This window comes from Hesperophylax consimilis, chromosome 4, assembly GCF_061612785.1.
Source record: "Hesperophylax consimilis isolate HC1 chromosome 4, BYU_Hcon_1.0, whole genome shotgun sequence".
NCBI classification, from domain to species: domain Eukaryota; kingdom Metazoa; phylum Arthropoda; class Insecta; order Trichoptera; family Limnephilidae; genus Hesperophylax; species Hesperophylax consimilis.
Window position 1 is genome coordinate 44,144,952 of NC_142839.1, and position 20,875 is coordinate 44,165,826.

General features: G+C 34.7%; 1 protein-coding gene across 1 annotated transcript; it reads right to left on the reverse strand.

Annotated features, from left to right (window-relative positions):
• Positions 1–1,756: 1,756 nt before the first annotated feature.
• Positions 1,757–20,414, reverse strand: LOC149424782 (aldo-keto reductase 1B-like). The gene is made up of 7 exons (XM_089631495.1): positions 20,170–20,414; positions 18,481–18,623; positions 14,032–14,173; positions 8,274–8,465; positions 2,904–3,103; positions 2,182–2,337; positions 1,757–1,960 (listed from the first exon to the last, which is right to left on the reverse strand). Exons 1-7 carry the CDS (start codon positions 20,245–20,247, stop codon positions 1,915–1,917), a joined length of 957 nt encoding a protein of 318 aa, XP_089487621.1. The 5' UTR covers positions 20,248–20,414; the 3' UTR covers positions 1,757–1,914.
• Between the last annotated feature and the right edge of the window lie 461 nt (positions 20,415–20,875).

Sequence of the window (20,875 nt, forward strand, 5' to 3'; positions counted from 1 at the left end):
TCTCTACTCGACCCATTGTTCTTAATATATTCCACATTCAAACACATTTTTTTATACGATGAAAAAATATAAAAGTAATCATAAGTTGGTACAACCTGCAATTGATATACCTAATTAACAATTGATATCTATGATCGATATAACCTGCAATTGAACTTCAAAACTTTCGCAGATCAAGAAAGGTTTTAAATTCAACGGACAATGCCCGACAACTGACTAAACTGATAACAGCTAATCTGAACATCACTCATCTCTTAATGACATATTTTATCTTGTATGCGAAGAAAGCTGTAAGCGGAACATTCGCTGAAAAAGAGCACATGGTAAATTAATTGAAGACACAATATCGACAATAATATCACACAGTTTTAGTTTAACTTTCTACTGAACAAACCGTTCCTTCTGATGTGGTGGTAAAGCTCCGGACGCCATCCTGGATAAGGTAATATTTGCAAAGAATAGTATGTACCCACACTTTTGACTGTTCCACAGAATATGCGAACAAAGCAGTCAAATTTTGGATCGCAATCGAAAACGAACTGCTACGAACATAGGCACAAGTCACAGTCGTTCTGCAAGTTAAGCGCGCTTAATAAGTAGGTACCTTTTGTATGAGATATTATAACCGAATCGAATTTCGTATTGTGATTAGCCATAGTGGAAATTTTGTTGGTTGTTCGGCGCTCGGGAGCACATATTAGCTGGCCGCCACTGGTTGAAAGTTTGTTGGTTGTTCGGCGCTCGGGAGCACATATTAGCTGGCCGCCACTGGTTGAAAGTTTGTTGGTTGTTCGGCGCTCGGGAGCACATATTAGCTGGCCGCCACTGGTTGAAAGTTTGTTGGTTGTTCGGCGCTCGGGAGCACATATTAGCTGGCCGCCACTGGTTGAAAGTTTGTTGGTTGTTCGGCGCTCGGGAGCACATATTAGCTGGCTGCCACTGGTTGAAAGCCTCAGACCTCGACCACGGAGACCGTCATAGTACCTAGCAAACATTTATGAAAATTTTCATACCTCATTGTTTTAGAAAAACACGAAACTGGGTTGTACTAAATTATTGTTATTTTGTAATCACTTCGAACCGCCAGCTGCACGTGCAAAGCGACAGATCTGAGTAGGTACCTACCTAGCTCGATCTATGAATTGTATACATAATAATATTCCTTGGACCGAACAATATTTGAACATTTGTAAAAAAACAAAAAGAATATTTTATCAGAATCACAAATCATTTCATGCAATTTTTTACCTTTTTACCACAAACATATTTAACTGTTCTGGAACCTGTTCAAGCTCAAGAGCTTGCACAAGTGCTCCAGGTAGATTTCCCTTTAGTTCGACTCTAGCGAACTTCGATACTAATTTACTTACTTCTCTCTCCAGCTTTCTGTGCTCTTGGTCTCACTTATGGTCCCCCTATTGCGGCGCTCCTGCTAATAAATGAAGTGTGTACATTTAACTGTAAACACCAACGGCACGAAACGCCGCTTGCGGTTGCTTCGTTCCTTTCCCATAATTCGGTTCACAAATGTATGTGGCATTCTGTCTACTAACAGTTGAAGGAACCTAACTGGTTATATTATTCAGATAGGTACGTGGGAGCTCCAGACCACAGCAATCTCAACAGGGCACACTTGTAATTTGTATAGTCAAGTGTGTTTGTACACTATGTACAGTATGCCTAGCTTTTGAGAAGATAACATGACAAATGGAGTTGTTTATTGTAATTTATTGGGTTTTAAAACATTAGATATTCATACATTTGATCTTTTATTGGTGGGTTTTGTATAAACACAAATATAAAACAGTAAATCACTTTAACACTTGCATAAAAAATGTCATTGCAAAATATACAAATTTCAATCTAGGTGTAAACTCAGTGCACAATGTGTTTCTTTTAGGACGGGGGACTCTTTTAATAGGCATCTTTCTCGAAAGGATGGTACTTGTGTCCCAGAGCTCTGTAATCATAAATAAAACAGTAATCAGCCTATGTAGTTAATACATGAAGACAGATTGAAGTATGGTTACCTATGTACAATTTATTTGTTTGAGGGAATATTTAGATAATTCATGGAACTGAATTGGTGTATTAGTATATTTATTATCGGTTATGAAACCGATTTGAGGAACTTCATTTTATGGTAATTACCATGTGAATAAAAAATGTAATATCATTTACCCATTCATTGGGCAGATTCGGCCATTGCAATCGAAAGTGTCTATCAGCTTAATGTCATCAGCAGTCAACTTGAATCCAAACACATCCTTGTTCTGTGCAATGCGAGCCGCGGTCACTGACTTGGGGATGACGATGTTTCCACGGTCGATTTGGTATCTGTTCATCATCAAACACATTAGTTGATAATATATGTATATATTATCACATTACATGTAATATTAGATCATATATTATCACATTATATATGTATATATCACATTATAAATATATGGTATTTGCACCAATATCAACACTAAAGTAAAAAAAAATAATATCGGTTATTTTCGAGTGCGGCATGCAAACAGATTGTATGAGAATTGATGCTTCTGTTTCACCTTAAATCTCGTAGCTAACAGCTCAGATCTTAATCAATGTGCACAACTTAAAGTGTACTCATAATAATGGAATACACATTAGACCATAATTCACACAATCGTTGGTCCTGGGTGAAATCTTATTCAATAAACTCACATTTACTTTGAATAAAAGTGTCGTTTTTAAAATTAGAACTAATTGTGTGAAGAACTCAGACAAGAGATAACGATAAAATATTTGAACAAAAAATTATTGATGATTTGTCAAGAATTCAGACTCTCTCGATTTTTCACGGGTCTGAACTAGTTATAAATAATATTGTAGATGTGCGTCATATTATATGTACTATGTAATATAATTAAAATGACCTGATGACAATTTGGGCGGGTGTCTTGTTGTATTTTTCAGCTAGAGATTTGATTTTGACATCTTCCAGGAGTTGGGGATCTTCGGGCTTGGCCCACGGCCTGTCGGGGGAGCCCAGAGGGCTGTAGGCTGTCACCAGGATGCCATTGTCCTTGCACAGCTTGATGAGCTTGGACTGGTTGAGGTAGGGGTGGCATTCAATCTACAAAGAAAATAGGAAAAATTAGGAGAAATAAAAGTAAAAAATACACAATTCTTTTGAAAAGAAAAACATCCACATTTTTTTGTTGCTACAACTGCAATGGAAGGTTCAATAAAATTAATAAAAGTAATTATTGCTCAAGGAAAGGTATTTATAAAATTTGTATATTATCATCTCGACAAGAAATAAGCTAATAGATTCTTATGAGAATCTCCCAAGTAACCAATCCTTAATCTGAAAGAAACTTTATAATTGCAAGTAAAAAGACGTTATAAATTTAACAGAAAGCTAAATTTAAATTTCAACTGTCATTAAAGTAACACGGATGTTAAATAGGATCACGCGCTGTTTCAAGTATAGTTTTGCTAAAATAATAGTTATTAGTGTGGCTAGTCTAAAAAGCAGAATATTCATGAAAATTATGTGAAAAAACACGCCACATTATTTTTTGGGGCTGCCACACCGACGATTTGTCTGTCCATTTATTTATGGATCTGTCTCTATGGTGACAGGCAACTACTTTACTGTCAAAATATTCTGCGGTTTGTATTTCATATCGTACCAAGGTACTATAATCTACAAATATAGCTGAATTTATCAAGAAGTAGAAATATGCGGTTCTACTTTTTTATTGACATGCCCTTATTAAGCATTGTGATAATATTATTATGGGAACAAGGCTAGCAATTTGAGCATTTGCTAGCAAGAAATTACAAAGTTAAATGTTGCGAAGTAGGTATTAATTCTATCCAACAAGTCGAATTCAATGGATTTGGGCACCAACAAGCAAAAGCCTGTGAGGTCGGGACTGTATCGAAGCTTAGTTCAACTGCAGTATGCCTGAATCCATTCTTTTAATTGCTTTGTGAAATGGAATATAATAAAGTCACAAAAGTTATAGTAAAAATATGGCTCAGATTAGAAAAATATATTTGTTAATTTAAGCTTTTTTCTAAATCTCCCACCATCACAAAGTGACAAGAAATATTTCGACATACGCGCCAGAAATCTTGAATTATCCCAAATAGCATATTGTTTACAAGTAGGTAATCAAAATGTGTTCGCTTTTAGCTGTAACACATATTGGATAAGGAATTCATTGTCACTGTCATCATATTCTGTAATAAATTACAATTAACAATCATAAGTTTTACCCTATTTTTCGACATTCTCACCATATAAACAAATAATACCACTTTTATTAACACGAATATTTCTCACCAGTATTAATATTTGCGGTTCTTTCTTGACAACACTTAATACATTTACCTCAATACTATTTAAATCTTGGAAAGAAAGTTACTGGAAATGCTCTAACTCTGTTTTAATTACATCTTTGTTCACTAACCTTGTTCTTATCTATTCATCACACTTACCCATACTCTTCATACATGCTCGTGATACAATTAGCTGGTACTAGTCAAACGAAATGATTGATATTAATCTACAAATAGAAAACCACGGTAACGTGATTTCTCCTGAAACCAATGATGCCTCAAAGTGCATAAATATTCTAAAACCCTATAAACGATTAAAAATATTCTCAACAAACATTCGAAGCATTGATAAGAACTATAATGACCTTCTTGTAACACTTTCCGATTTGAATAATATTTTTGACATAATAATTTTAACTGAATGTTGGATCAAATCAAATTACACTCACAAAAACATTACAGGATTTACAGTTTTCAATACACAAAATAATAAGACACAGTCAGATGGAGTAATTGTCTATGTAAAATCTGAGCTGGACCCGATTATCTCTGAATTAATCATTGATAATGCCAACTGCCTTAAAATAAAAACCATCCAAACCACAATTCTTGCACTATACAGGTCACCTAAACACCAAAATATTTCATCCTTCCTTAAATCCTTAGACTTGGCCTTAACTGTACACCAAATGAAGAGCTAATGGTGATCGGTGACATTAACATAGATTTACTTAAACCAAAAGCATCACAAACTCTCGACTATAAAAATCTCATGACTCAACACGGGCTTATTTCTTATATTAATGCTCCTACTAGAGTAACTGATACTAGTAACTCATGTATTGATCACATATTTCTACGAACAAAAAAAAATGCAAAGGGAATTATATATCAATCAACCATAACGGATCATTTCTCAATAGCAATTGGTCTTATGCATAATAAACCCACTACCGGAACGTCACGTAGTAATATAAAAAAGAAACACATTAATCTCGAGAAACTAACTTCTAAAATTATTTTAGAAAATTGGCTCTCCACTCTAAACTCCACAGACGTAGACATTGCTTTTAATACCTTCTCTGAAACTCTCTTGCAACATATTGAGGATGTCACTGAAGAATCCCATGTGAATAATTCAAAAAATAAAAAACTAAAACCATGGATAACAGATGGCCTAATTTTTTGTATTAAAAAACGGGACAAGCTTCACAAAAACTTACTCAATAATCCAGACATTCAAGCCCAAATATTTTATAAAAAGTACAGAAATATATGTAATAATATCATTAAAACCACAAAAGAAAACTACTACAAAGAAAAACTGTCCAGAGTCGGAAATAATAACAAACAAATTTGGAATATCGTCAAAGAAATATCTAACACTGTACACCCAGTACAACCAATCAATAAATTAAACATCAACGGCCAAGACACCTCCCTAAATGACCATCCAGACACTGTGACCAATCACATAAATGAATACTTTTGCAATATCGGTAAAAATCTAGCATCAAAGATTTTAAATAAGACATCAACCGATGAAAATGCCTTTGCCGACATTATCAATCAATGTGCCAGTGAAACAGATAATATACTCACCTTAAACCCGACCAACTACGATGAAATTTCTCAAACCATTAGACAATTAAAGCCCTCTCATTCGTGCAATCATGACAAATTTTCCTCAACTATACTAAAAACAGTTGAACCCTTTATAATCCATCCATTAGTACATATCATCAACCTCAGTCTCACTAAAGGTGAATTCCCAAACAAACTCAAACTTGCCCTAGTTCAACCAATTTTTAAGTCCGGAAATCCTACTGACATAACAAACTACAGACCAATTTCTATATTATCATCACTATCAAAAATTATTGAAAAAATAGTAAAAAAAAGACTTATCGACCATCTTACAAAATATAACATACTCTCGTCAAACCAGTATGGCTTTAGAGAAGGACTCAATACTGATTCAGCTATTTTAGAACTAACATCACATATAACACAAGCCTTAGACAAAGGTGATAAATGTCTGGCAATATTTCTGGATTTAGCTAAGGCATTTGATACAGTATCTCATCCAATCCTTCTAGCCAAGCTCAAAAAAATCGGAATAAAGAATAAGGCATTTGATTGGTTCAAATCGTACCTCACAGACAGAAAGCAATGTGTTAAGCTACCATCGCATAAACCATCCCATTCAACTAGCATTAACTTTGGTGTGCCACAGGGCAGTGTACTCGGTCCCACACTTTTTCTCATTTATATCAATGACTTATGTAAACTATCTATTATTGATGGCAATATAATCACTTTCGCCGATGACACTGCCCTAGTACTAAAAAGTAAGACATGGGAAGAAACATTTCACAGAGCGGATCTAACATTGCAAATTATTAAACAGTGGTTGGATGATAATCTACTCACCTTAAACATAACTAAAACGAAATATATAACGTTTAGTCTAAATATTCCGAGTCAGCCTTCAATCAATCATACACTAAAAATACATTCTTGTAGAGATAACTCTAGTTGTCTGTGCAATCCACTAGAACGAGTAGATTCCATTAAATATTTGGGTGTAATAATTGACAATAAACTACGATGGGAAGATCACGTAATAAATGTTACAAACCGTATACGGAAACTGGCATATATCTTCAGGTCATTACGAAATATTCTAAATAAAAATACACTAAAAACGGTATACTTTTCTTTATGCCAATCAATTATATCTTACGGTATAATAGTCTGGGGAGGATGCTCTAACACGATATTAGATCCATTAATTAAAGCTCAAAAATTGATAATGCGGACTATTTACAAAGTACACTATATTCACCCCACGAAAGACTTATTTAACGACTTCAAAGTACTCAACATAAAATCCTTATACGTCAAAAACATATCCTCCTACTATAAATTCAAACATACGAAAAAAAATATTTTTGAATCGACCCATAATACAAGATATTCCAACAAATCGAATTATACTATTCCCCCAATAAAAACCTCAATGGCACAAAGACAATTTAACTTTCTTGCTCCAAAAATATTCAATAATTTAACGTTAGAAATAAAATCAATAGCCAAACACGACAGTTTCAGGAAAGCGCTCGGGGATTTTTTGATGTGTGATTGTTATAGTGTTAGTAGCCTATTCCAAGTACTCAGATAGAGGTGTATATATTGTTTATATGCGTGAGGATGTGTCATATGGGTGTATGTATACATGTGCTGTTATATGTATATAGGTATGTCTGCTGCTATATACACATGTGTGCTTGCATGCACACATATTAAAAATTATATATATAATTATGTACATTTTTACAATCTAATGCTAATTTACTTCTTTCTCCTTTCTAATTTCTATCTTCTACTTTTTATTACAATTTTTCCAAAATTTGAGCTTCATCTATAGTTACTAATTTCATATGTTTACACTAGATTTCATATTTCATACAAATTAATTACACTCAATTGGTCACCATGAAACAGGCAGCCGCCTAGTATGGTGATTCATTATATCTACTTTATGTAAATTTCATAATAATGTAACATGTATTAAATAAATAAAAATAAAAATAAATAAATAAGTAATGTTGAAGCGTGCAATTCCGCTAACAGAACTGTCAAATGTGTCAAAATGGCTGAGTAACTATCGGTTTTCGGAAAGTAAAACCTAAAGTTAAAAGTGACGTAAAACAAGCAGTTAAATAGAATTAAAAATGCATATTGGTGAAATTTTACTTTAGCAATTACTTTTACTGTAGCAAGTGTTGAAACACATGGCCTTAATTTGATCCATAATTATATTTATTAATGTTACCTCATTCTAGAATACAGTATTTGTACAGCCCAACAATGTTTAATTCCTACGCCAAGCTCTAAGAGCCAGGTCTCTTCATTGGTGCAGAAATACAATTTATAAATGAATTGATTACCTGGTTAGTGACAGGCTTGATGGTGCAAGACTTGAGAAGTCGGTTGAGCTGAGCGGCATTGAAGTTAGAGACTCCGACGCTACGGACAAGACCAGCGCCCACCAGGCCCTCCATTGCCTTCCAGGTGTCCAGGTAGTCGACCTCCGAGAACTGGATCTTCTCATTCACAGTGGGGAACAGCTCACCGTCTTCCTGTTAAACAAATAACGAATATCAATATAGGAAATACTCTGCTAACCGTTGGGTTAATGCATGATTTGAAATGAAGTTTTGTCAGCGATGTTCACAGCGATAAGGGGCAGTTCCTCCTTATAATGGGAGATGCTTCACGTATTAATAGAAATCTTCCATACACTCTAGCATCAATTGAGGAGCTGCTACTGAACTGGGGGGTTGCTACTGAATTTGGAGCGGGTGGCTAAGAAAATAATTCCCTCAATTAACTAATTTCGTCAAGGTTTTTAGAATTTCTCTAGATTTTTGTGCTTTTTCACAAAAAAATATTTTTCTCCCCTATTTTGTTTGTATTAAAAAAAGGAGCTAGATTATCTGAAAAATGAGCTCTGAAGCTAAACCACTTTTATGGAGCTGACGGCCTCAATTTAGAGCTAAATCTAGCTCTAAAGGAGCTGACTTGGCAACACTGGTAATATTTTGACATTTCAAACATTTTTATTTAAAAACATTTTAGGCTAATAATCTCAATGAGAATTATATTGTCTAAGGTCGCGCCTTTTTTTGAGTTTCCTCTATCCTCATCGATGGTGTGTGACGTAGTTTTATCGCATGCATAAAATTTGTCTAAATATTGGCATATCTATGGTTAAATAGAGGACCAATTTGTTTCATACAAAAAGCCCGAAGATATCGCTCTAGTGAGTGGTTTTATTTAAAAATACTGCTGTAAAATAAAATAAAATAAATATGCTGCTATCTACAATCATATTTATCTGGTTCAAATTTAATTCTAAATTCAAAGAAGTTTATGCAAGCTGATTTTTGGTTGTTGATTGGCCTTGTCACAGCAGTATACTTCCCAGTAATAATAACATTATACAGGGTGTATCGGCACTAACCCGACAAACTTTAACCAGCTATTCCTTAGCACATTTGGAGTAAAAAATGTTATGTACACTTTGCTGTCCGGTAACATTTTTTTTCTTTTAAAAACAAAAAATAAATAAAATTTCCACACTCCGCTACTGCCCACAGTATAGGGGTAAAATAATTGGCAACGCCGCGCTACTGTCATCTCTTTCACACATATTCTGTCTCAAGTCCCGTGTGGTTCCCGCCACCCCGTCTCGTATCAGTGGTCAGTGCTGTTTTGGGAGTTCGCATGTCATCAAGTTTCTAGTTTCGTTTTTGTTTTGTTATCTAAGTTTTTACTGTTGAAATATGCCCCTCAATTATCCACCTGCCGAGCAAGCAGATATTGTTTTTGTTTATGGATTTTGCAATGGAAATTCACGAGCAGCCGTAAGGGAGTATCGCATGAGGTTTCCTGGAAGACGCGTCCCACACCATGCTACCTTTGTCCAGGTTTGTACCCTATCAATTGTTTATTGAAACTATTTACATTCATTGATAATGCCAAAAAGCGCTTTTGAAATTTAAACTGGGAACATTAAAAACATAACAAGGGGCCACCAACTTTAAAAATGTAAATTGTACTTTAGGTGATTTGTGTTCAGTGGTCACTAAACGGCGTTTTAAAAAGTTAATTAATTTTAATCTCTAATAAATGCATCATTCACTGCAATTGAATTCACTCCCTTTCTCACCATGGGATTATTTAAATTACTTGAATTCAATTTCACCCCTGTGAATCCAAGATATCAACCGTACCTAGTTAAGAAAATTATAATTTAAAACACTTTGTTATACATTTTACTATAAAAAAATGAAATAAATGAAGAGAAAACGTAAGTTTTCTGATATGTGCCTAAAATAAGTGTTCTTTAAAAATAAAATGAGTGAAAAAGCCCGCGATTGTTTATTTGACATTATTACTGAGCTGAATAATAAAAGCAGTTGTTATTTGTTGTTTTGTTTCAGATGTATCAACAATTGCGTGACTGTGGCATCGGACGGATTGAAGGCGCCGGCGGAGGACACAACATCGTTCCTGTGGCAGTTGAGGAGAGAATCCTGAACTTAATTACCGAAGACCCCACGCTGTCCGTGCGTCGGGTCGCTCTGATGATAGGACACAGGGAACACATGGCGGTATGGAGAGTTCTGAAGAAGCACGGGCTCAAACCTTTTCACTATAGGCGCTGCCAAGGCCTCATGGAGAATGACCACTTTTCCAGAGTCGTGTACTGCAGAAGAATGCTGCATAATGTCATAAGAGATGCAGACTTCATGAAAAACATATTGTTTACCGACGAAGCACAGTTCACTAAAACAGGAGTGCTAAATGTGCACAACTTGCACCATTGGGCTGAACAAAACCCCAAGCTTGTTCGGGAGTCGTCGAGCCAGGACAGATTTTCCATCAACATGTGGGCAGGAATCCTGGGAAATCAAATACTCGGTCCAATCGAGTTGCCTCCCAGACTAAATGGACCGATGTATTTGGAGTTCTTACAAGTGCAACTGGGCGAGATTCTGGAAGATGTGAACCTCGAATTACTACGGAGAATGTGGTTCCAGCACGATGGAGCCCCACCACACTATTCGATTGCCGTGCGGAACTACTTGGATGTCGAGTTTCCTGGTCGTTGGATAGGCCGTGGAAGTCCGGCCATTGCTTGGCCACCAAGATCACCCGACCTGACCCCCCTGGATTACTACCTGTGGGGGGCTCTCAAGGAAAAAGTGTATGCTAAGCCAATAGCCTCAAGAGAGCAACTGCTCGAACGAGTGATGGAAGCCGCTGCAGAAATTAAAGCAAATCCTGCAAACTTAAATAATCAAAATATAACAAGACTACACGCTTGCATCGAAAATAATGGTAGTCACTTCGAACAAATGCTCCAATAAAAAAATTAACATAAACTACATGTCCGCATTTTCATTTATTATTTATTGGTAAAATTCTCACAATGTCATTCATTTACACATCAATATTACCTACATATCAATATTTAATAAAATCTGTAGAAGAGTATGCCCGTCGGCATTCAACAAGTTTTTCGACAAGTGTGTCGAAAAGCGTCTTCTCTCTTTCCTACACACTAAATATTAATGGTTAAAAATGAGACGACTGATGCTTGTAAGCGCGCCAATACGTAAAAACAACGAAACTCGAATAAGAATTGCCAGGTGGGTTTTTTAATCGCTTTAATCTGACTTTAAACAATAATTAAACACGTAAAAATTATTTAATATAATATTACAGTACAGTACTTTGAACCTTCGCAATAAATTTATTTGATTTTAAGTTTAGTTTGTAGAACTCCATTTCAATTTAGAGATTTTTTTTATTTTAACAGTCTTATTAAAAAATTTATAAAAACAGTGTGTTTATAAACAAGTTCTGCTAGTTGTAATTATTATTACGCGTGACAGCTGTTTCACCTTCTGACGGCATTATCAAACTTTGGTAAAGCCACTTACAGACGACGTAAGTGATAACTTTCTTTTTTTATTATTCTGGCTTTATTGATTTCCGAGTAAATTGTCGTAAATTATTATTTGCTAATCCCAATATTATTTGCTAATGCTAATAATTAAGTGAAATTTTAAACAATGCAATAATAGGATTATTGCATTGTTAATTTCACTTAATGTCGTTGGTATTTCCAACTGATGACTCAGGGGTTTATTTCCCTGAATAATTAAGTATTTTGGGGTCTAATTATTATGCATTTCATTACATCCGATAATTTAAACAATTTTTATGTTGAATTGGGGTAAGTTTTATGGCTAAGGGAAGGAGTGGAAGGTGAGGAAGTACCTGGATATTCAGATCTGGTCACCAAATACGGCTAGTCATTTCAAGCAACGTTTAAATTCTAAACCTGGATATTCAGATCTGGTCACCAAATACGGCTAGTCATTTCAAGCAACGTTTAAATTCTGAACCTGGATATTCAGATCTGGTCACCAAATACGGCTAGTCATTTCAAGTAACGTTTAAATTCTAAACCTGGATATTCAGATCTGGTCACCAAATACGGCTAGTCATTTCAAGCAACGTTTAAATTCTGAACCTGGATATTCAGATCTGGTCACCAAATACGGCTAGTCATTTCAAGCAACGTTTAAATTCTAAACCTGGATATTCAGATCTGGTCACCAAATACGGCTAGTCATTTCAAGCAACGTTTAAATTCTGAACCTGGATATTCAGATCTGGTCACCAAATACGGCTAGTCATTTCAAGCAACGTTTAAATTCTAAACCTGGATATTCAGATCTGGTCACCAAATACGGCTAGTCATTTCAAGCAACGTTTAAATTCTGAACCTGGATATTCAGATCTGGTCACCAAATACGGCTAGTCATTTCAAGCAACGTTTAAATTCTGAATTAATTAATCAATTACGAAAAAGCGTGGGGTTAAGAATATTTTTTTTAAATTATAGTTGTAATTTATTGTCGATTTTTTAAAAAAATTGCGATATTTTAAATAAAATTTAATAATTATTGTTTAAATAAATTAGCAATCTGGCAGCATTCATTTGCAGGTGGTCAATCCAATGCAGTCATGACGTTTGTGTGAGTGCTTTCCTTTGTCTCAGTGTGTTGCGCAGCAGTTTTATATGAACCGTTTTTTGATTCATCGGGATTGTTTTTAAAACTATACATTCTTTGTACCTTCAAATTAGTGGAAATAAACTTAAGTGTGTCAAGCTGCTCGTTATATTCCGGTAATTCTGGAAGGCTTTTAACATAAGCAATAATATTCATAAATCACATTCCGCGAAGTTGTAAATAACTAAATTTATTAAAAAATATACGTTGTAGGATAGCCTAGCAAGTAACATTTTGACAGAGCACTTACGGTGATTTAAAAAACAACGGCGCTGTTCAAATAATCCAATTATTATTATTGATAAGTACCTAAGTGAGGAAAATTGTTTTTAAAAGTGCTCAGAATTATTGGACTTCGATTATAAATTCAGGAAATCTACTAATTAGTTTCTTAGTTTCAAAATTAGACTATTTAATACGTGAAACGCGTAAGAGGTGAAACCAAAGCATTCCAGAGGTGAAACAATTTAGATACAAAAATAAAACTGATGTGTACAATACAAGAAGACAATCAGTGATTCGCATACGAAAAATGTGAATAATCATTATTGTTAAATAAAATATTTCTTTTCTGGTACTGGATTATGTAATACGGGCTTCGTTCGCAGCAACACGCGAGAGTTGCGATGTTGCTTTCAAATTTTGACAAAGGATAAAACAGTGGTGACATGTGGTGAAAATATGTTTAATTAATTTTTTATTAAAAAAAAACGTTACCGGACAGCAAAGTGCACATAACATTTTTTACTCCAAATGTGCTAAGGAATAGCTGGTTAAAGTTTGTCGGGTTAGTGCCGATACACCCTGTATGTATTTGTTATAATGATTAGATTTGGCAGATCTGCCTTGCAAGTATTGTTTTTTTAACTTCAGTTAATTAATTAGTTAGCGTCATCTGAGGTATGAAGATAATAGTGAACATTCAATCTTATTTAACACTTATAGTAGGTCCACATCCGATAAGCATTAGACATGATTTTATAAGCATTGTGAATTTACATGCATATAATAAATTAAAATATTTATTTATTTCAATGGAAGATTTTCAAATTACCTTGTAGCCAAATGGCCAGTGAATGAGGTAAAGGTCCAAATATTCTAGACCAAGATCTGACAGAGTCTTCTTGACGGCTGGAACTACCAAGTCGGGGCGGTGGAAAGTGTTCCATAACTTGGATGTGATGAATAATTCTTCCCTGTAACAAGACAAACAAAAAATGTAATAATTTGTAAATATGTATTTATAAGAGTAATGCAGTATCCAAAGCGCCCCCGAGGTGACTTTTATCACAAAGCGGCGCTATATGAAGTTGACCATTTAATTATTAACAAATTATTTCCTACAGCCCTGGCAACATCGTATGATTTCCATATCAGGATTATTTCTTATCATCCACCCTTTAAATATAAAGCACTGCATTCACTTTGACGTCTATAAATATCATATTAATTATCAGCATGTCATGACACTGTATTGCCTGATTTAATAACTGCTGGGACTTATCAGATAAGCATGAGTGCGTATTTGATAGATTAAAAAAAAAACAATTAGATTGCTAACAATTACGGTCCTATATGAAAATATTAGCAGTTTGTAATGTAACTTCAAAATATAAGATTTTTCTAAAAATCTAACGGCCGTTGTTCCCAACATTTCGAACGATCAATCTCAGGGTCCGATCAGCCAAGTGATTTATTCAGTAACATTCGATTCGCCTGTTTCCAAACATCTTTACTGTTGATTATCTTAAGTGGCCATGCCCACTTTCATAGACAATAAAATGACATCAAAGTTAAAACTTTTAATGCTAAATTAACATTGAAGAATTAATTATTGTATTTATTATTAATGCATATATTTTTTTAAGTACTGTAATACGTAAACCGATATTTAATAGTTAAGCGTTTGAAATATGTTAAAAATAAAGTATTAGCTTGACTTTAATGCCACCGTGCCTTGGTCTCGCAAATATGTTTCACTCTGTTGACACTTTTTATAAGTAGTCATTTACTGAGGCAAGCTTAATCCAGTAGTTTGGCTTCCTTAAATTGGTTGATCACTCAGTTGTCACTTTTCCGTTGGAAAGAGCATAGTTGTGCGTTTGAGCAGTGTTGAGCCAAAATTTCGGCTCAGTAGTTGATCAGTAGGATTGGGAAGAACGGCCGTTTGAGAGCAATATTTCTAGAGGAATTGACAAATTCTTCCATTGTTTCAGCAATAATTTTTTTTTTTATTTAGTTACTTTTTAAAATAATTAGGTACATTTTTGTATGGCACATGAAATAAAATATATAAATAAAATTAAAACAGATCATTGAAGTCCTCCTCACTAGGAGATCCTGTGCTGAGGGGGACTATATATGTTAGAATACGTTTTCAGCAACTAAGATGATGTTTTAAATATATTAGTTAGTTCTTCTTCCGATATTTCCATAAGCCAAGATTTGATGTCCTTAATGTAGTTATTTTTCGTTTTCCTTTGTTTGATGTTGAGAGGGAGTTTACTATATAATTTAATTGCTAAAAATTCAGAGTTTCTTTGTCCAAAGGTAGAATTACATTTAGGAATATTTAGCATGTCTGTTTGCTTGGCTCTGGTTTTATGATCGTGAGAGGGGTTTGCCTCTGGTTTATTTTTTAAGTGATGAACTAGAATATTTTTAGCATAGATTTTTTGTAAACTTGGAACATCAAACAGATTAAAAATATCAGTAGTTGGCGTCCTTACGGGGAGCTTTAATATGGTCTTTATGATCCAATTTTGAGTTTTCTTTAGTAGTTTAATATGGGTTGATGATGCTGAGCCCCATCCTATTATTCCATATTCCAGTAGAGAGTGGCATAGCGCATAATATACTCTCTTTAGATCTGTAGTTGACAAGATATTTCGTAATTTTTTGAAGAAATAGATGAGTTTTGTTAGCTTTTTTGAGGTTCCTTCGATGTGTGCATCCCAATGAAGTTTGTCGTCAATTACGATCCCAAGATATTTAATTGTTTTAGTTTGGACTATATGCGGGCAAGAACATTGCGGATATTTATTTAGACATTCATGTAATTTGAGTGTATGTTCATTCGTTGGTTGACCTCTGTTGGTTTTAGAGAAAGTTAGATATTTAGTTTTACTCACATTTAATGTAAGGGAGTTTGCTTTTAACCAGTTTTGGAGTACAGTCAGACCTTGCTCCGCTTTTTTATGTGTGCTTGTCCAATTTTGTTCATAGAATATAATGACAGTGTCATCTGCAAAGCTCATTATGTCTCCTTCAATGGGAAGACTCATAAGGTCATTAATATAAATGAGAAATAGTATTGGACCCAATACGCTTCCTTGAGGGACACCGTACTTGATTGATAGTGTTTTGCTACTTTTATTACCAATTTGTACATACTGCTCTCTTCCAGTTAAGTAACTTTTAATTAGATTTAGAGTTGTTTGTGTTATTCCATTTTTTTTTAATTTAAAAAATAGTATTTCATGGCCAATTGTATCAAAAGCTTTTTGAAGGTCAATAAAAACTGCCAAGCATTTTTTACCTTCATCCAGTTTTTTTATAATTGTATTTGTTACTTTAGCTATAGCATCACCAGTACCCAGGTTTTCCCTAAAACCGTATTGTGTCGTTGATAATATTTTATTTTCATCCAAAAATTTAACCATTTGTTTTTTTATTACTTTTTCCAATATTTTCGATAGTGTAGGTAATAGACTAATTGGTCGATAGTTAGATATATCATTTTTGGGACCGCTTTTGTATATTGGAATAATCGTAGCAACTTTGAGACGTGTGGGAAAAATACCTTTTCTTATTGAAAGATTTACAAGGTACGTCAGTGGGTAGATTAGCTCATTTAGTAGATATTTAATTGCTCTGTTTGATATCAGTTCATTTCCCGATGAGGTATTTGTGTTTAGGGAGGCTATGGTATTTCTTATATCTTCACTTGTTATCTTGACTATGTTAAGGGAGTTTTCTTGATTGACATTTTCATTCCATACTGTTTTTTCGGCAGTAAATGAAGATTGTTTGATTTTATTCGCTAAGTTCGAGCCTATATTGCAAAAATAGTTGTTTGCAAAGTTGAGAATTTTTTCTGGATGTTCTGCAAAAGATGTTGGTATCCTGTCAATGTTTAATTCTTTAATGTTTTTAACATTGTGCGAGGCTTTAGCGTTTGTAATTTCGTTTATAATCTGCCAGAATTTCCGGGAATCATTATTACATTCCTCGATTTTCTTTTTATAGAATGCTTCTTTAGCATAACGGATTACATTTTTACAAATGTTACGATATCTTTTGTAGAAGCGATTAGCGAATTAGATTCATAGATCAATGTCAGTAATGCAGTTGAATGAAGGCCAATAATAAACAATATCATCTAGAATTATCTTCATTAAATAATATACTATTATGTAATTTAATAAATAATGAACAAACCAGATAATAATTGAAATATCATCCACCATATTACTTTTATCTTATCTCTGGTTATTATTTACTGTAATTATATTATATTTCATAATTAATGATGTTGTGCAATAATGTGAAGGATATTGATAGAAATCAGTTATACATCTAATTAAGTACATAACTTAAATTGAACGTCAGAAGTGTTTTGCAAATAAGATAAACTTGCAGAAGATGGTTCTAATGATAACAATAACACGATTTGGATCTCTCAAAATTGAATAAATATGGAAATCAAAAATGTCTGACTTTTTAGTAAAATATTACATTTAAACAATGCAGTTATTTGGCATGTCCAGTAATTCGGCACCATATGTGATGGAGGTACGGGCGGCGAGTGTGGTATGGCAAACTACTAACATACCTCTCCTTTTCTCCACATGCATTTCTTTTGCTTGCGGTCTAGCTATAGTAGCAAAACATTTCTAGTACACATATATATCTATATAAATAAAAATTTAATTGTTTGTTTGTTTAAAATCTTAAATCTCCGAAAGTCAATGCTCCATTCGAATACGCATGTGTTTTTATGTACCTATATTATATAGATGTCACTTGTGAGAGGTAGAAACATGTTTTTTTTTAAAAACAACAAACATGCTTAGTTAAAAAACAGCGCCATCTGTTGGACGTATATATACTATCTGCACAGACACACTGAGCCATAGCAATGGGTGGCGGGGTGCAGCTAATTTTATTTATAAAAGCACAAAGAATCACAAATTTTAATGTTTTGTATTTTTTTCAGTAATACAGCACCGTACAACAGACGAGACAGAGCGCGTATCACATGATCCGTTGCGACGTGTAATAGTGTGATCAGTGGCGACGTGAGAAATATTTTTTTTAGGTTTTATTAAAAAAAATATATCATTAGAGAGCAAAATGACATCCAAATTATTTACTCTAAATATGCTCAGGAATGGCTGGTTACAATCCTTCGGGTACCTGCCGTTACACCCAGTATATTGCCGGATTAGTGAGATTAGCCAGATTTAAAAATAATTATAATCACTTTAATTGAGTAAATTACCTCTTGACAACTCCTCCATCAATCTTGGTCTTCAGAGCTGCTCCGACTTCCTTCTCGTTGCCATAGACGTGAGCGCAGTCAATGTGTCTGTAACCAACGTCGATGGCCGCCTCCACAGCATTCTTCACCTCACCTGGGGGGGACTGCAACACATTATATCATCAAACGCGGCTCTTTTACTGAGCTACTCACCGACATCACTGTCAGGTCAAGGACATTATTACATCTAGCAAGTCTCTTTTACTGAGTTACTGACCTACTGCCCTCACAGTCACTGTCAGGTCAAGGACATTATTACATCTAGCAAGTCTCTTTTACTGAGCTACTGACCGACATCACTGTCAGGCCAAGGACATTATTACATCTAGCAAGTCTCTTTTACTGAGTTACTGACCTACTGCCCTCACAGTCACTGTCAGGTCAAGAACATTATTACATCTAGCAAGTCTCTTTTACTGAGTTACTGACCTACTGCCCTCACAGTCACTGTCAAGTCAAAGACATTATTACATCTAGCAAGTCTCTTTTACTGAGTTACTGACCTACTGCCCTCACAGTCACTGTCAGGCCAAGGACATTATTACATAAAGCAAGTCTCTTTTACTGAGTTACTGACCCCACAGTCATTGTCCGATCGATCGAGGATAGATCGTCAGAGGAAATATATTAGTTTTTAGTGAAATTTTTTGTTTTTTTACTTAATCTCCACACAGGAGGTCCTGAGGAAAATCATTTCCCTCAGGGCCTGTGTCATCTTTGGGGATGCTGTGTGGAGGGTCTCTTTTAAGGCAAAAAGGTATGAGGGGTGGGTAGGAATCTAGGGATCAGTGTGTCCAGGAGTGACGGACGTATGAATATATCAGTGGGAGGGGACAAAGCAGCCTCTCCCGTTCTGGCACGCCACGCAGCTGGTGGGCTGGCACATCTGAATACCTCAAACCACTCGGGGTGACCTATGGCAAAGGTGTTGGTTATCCAATAAACAGTTCCCAGGGCGGAGATACCCGCCTCCCAAATTGAGTTGTTAGAAATAAGTTATGTACTCATTAAAAGGTAAGCAAATTGAATACCACACAACCCTGGCTCACTCCACATTCATACCTATGTACTCTTAGGTAATTCCAACTCCTTTATGAATTAGTTTTATATGAGTGTGTGTTGTCTTTATCGAAAGTAACATTTTAAGCTTGTCATGGAGGCGTTGCGAGCTATTTAAACATTGCTAGATTATTACGAGTTATTCAAATGTTTGTTTCTTTTTTTAAATAAGAAAATTAAGTACATACCTAATGTAAAATAACTTATTCTAGTCAAGATTTAAAAAACATAAATCATATGTGTACTAAATAAAATGTTTTCTGCTAACACATTACTAAAATGCAGTACATTTGAGGGAAGGTTGTTAATATTTATTAAATATGCTGAAATAGGCCAAGCCACGAAAATATAGCGCGCTTATAGCGTGGTCTGTCACAAACTTTAAGCGTGGCCAGCGATCCCGAATAATTACCGAATTTATGAATAGAAGAAGAAAAGACATTACTTATGGAATGTTTAATTATCACTAATGGAATGTTTGAGCCAAAGGTAAATTATCTATATCACAAATCCAATGACATTACAGTTGTGTTGTGGTGTTATTGCTAGAAACATAAAATGCCGGCTATTAATTGAAGTTTGTTTGTTTACCTTCCATGTTCCCAATCCCAGGACGGGAATCTCCTTCCCGTTGTAGAACTTCAATGTAGGAATAGTGGCTGCCATCATCAGAACTGTCACTGTATATGTATAAATTGTTGGAAAGTCAAAACGAACACCACCGACCAAACCAGGAATTGGAATGCCAGTTTTCACCGGCTGTGCTGTAATTTATTGACAGTTCCCTCCGCAAACAAGCGATAATGACAACACATAGATAGATATGTGCATAGATATGTGGATATACACATGACAGTTCAACACATTCAAACAGCATGGCAACATGACATCACAATACATAAACATCAATCTAAAGTTCCATCTGACACATTAATGTTATGCGATAATGGACTCTAGAAGAAGTAACTCTAGATATCATTATCTGATAATATTGTTATGTCAGATGGGATCTTGTTATTCTGAGAGGGTCATCACGCGAATATCATTGAATTACGCGTTTGAAATTGGGTAAAGTTCCCAGTTATCAATATTAGGTATCTACTTTATGGGGATGTTTTGGTTATTCAGTTTTTTTGTGCAATGCCTATATAATATGTAAAACATGTTTATTTCTAAATATGGCAAATATCGTTTTAAAAATATAGCTTTGGAGTGGTTAGATTAGATAAGCAGAAGTAAGTGATTCAGTTTCCGAAAATTAAAAAAAATTTAATCTTCATTTCGTAAAATTAAAATC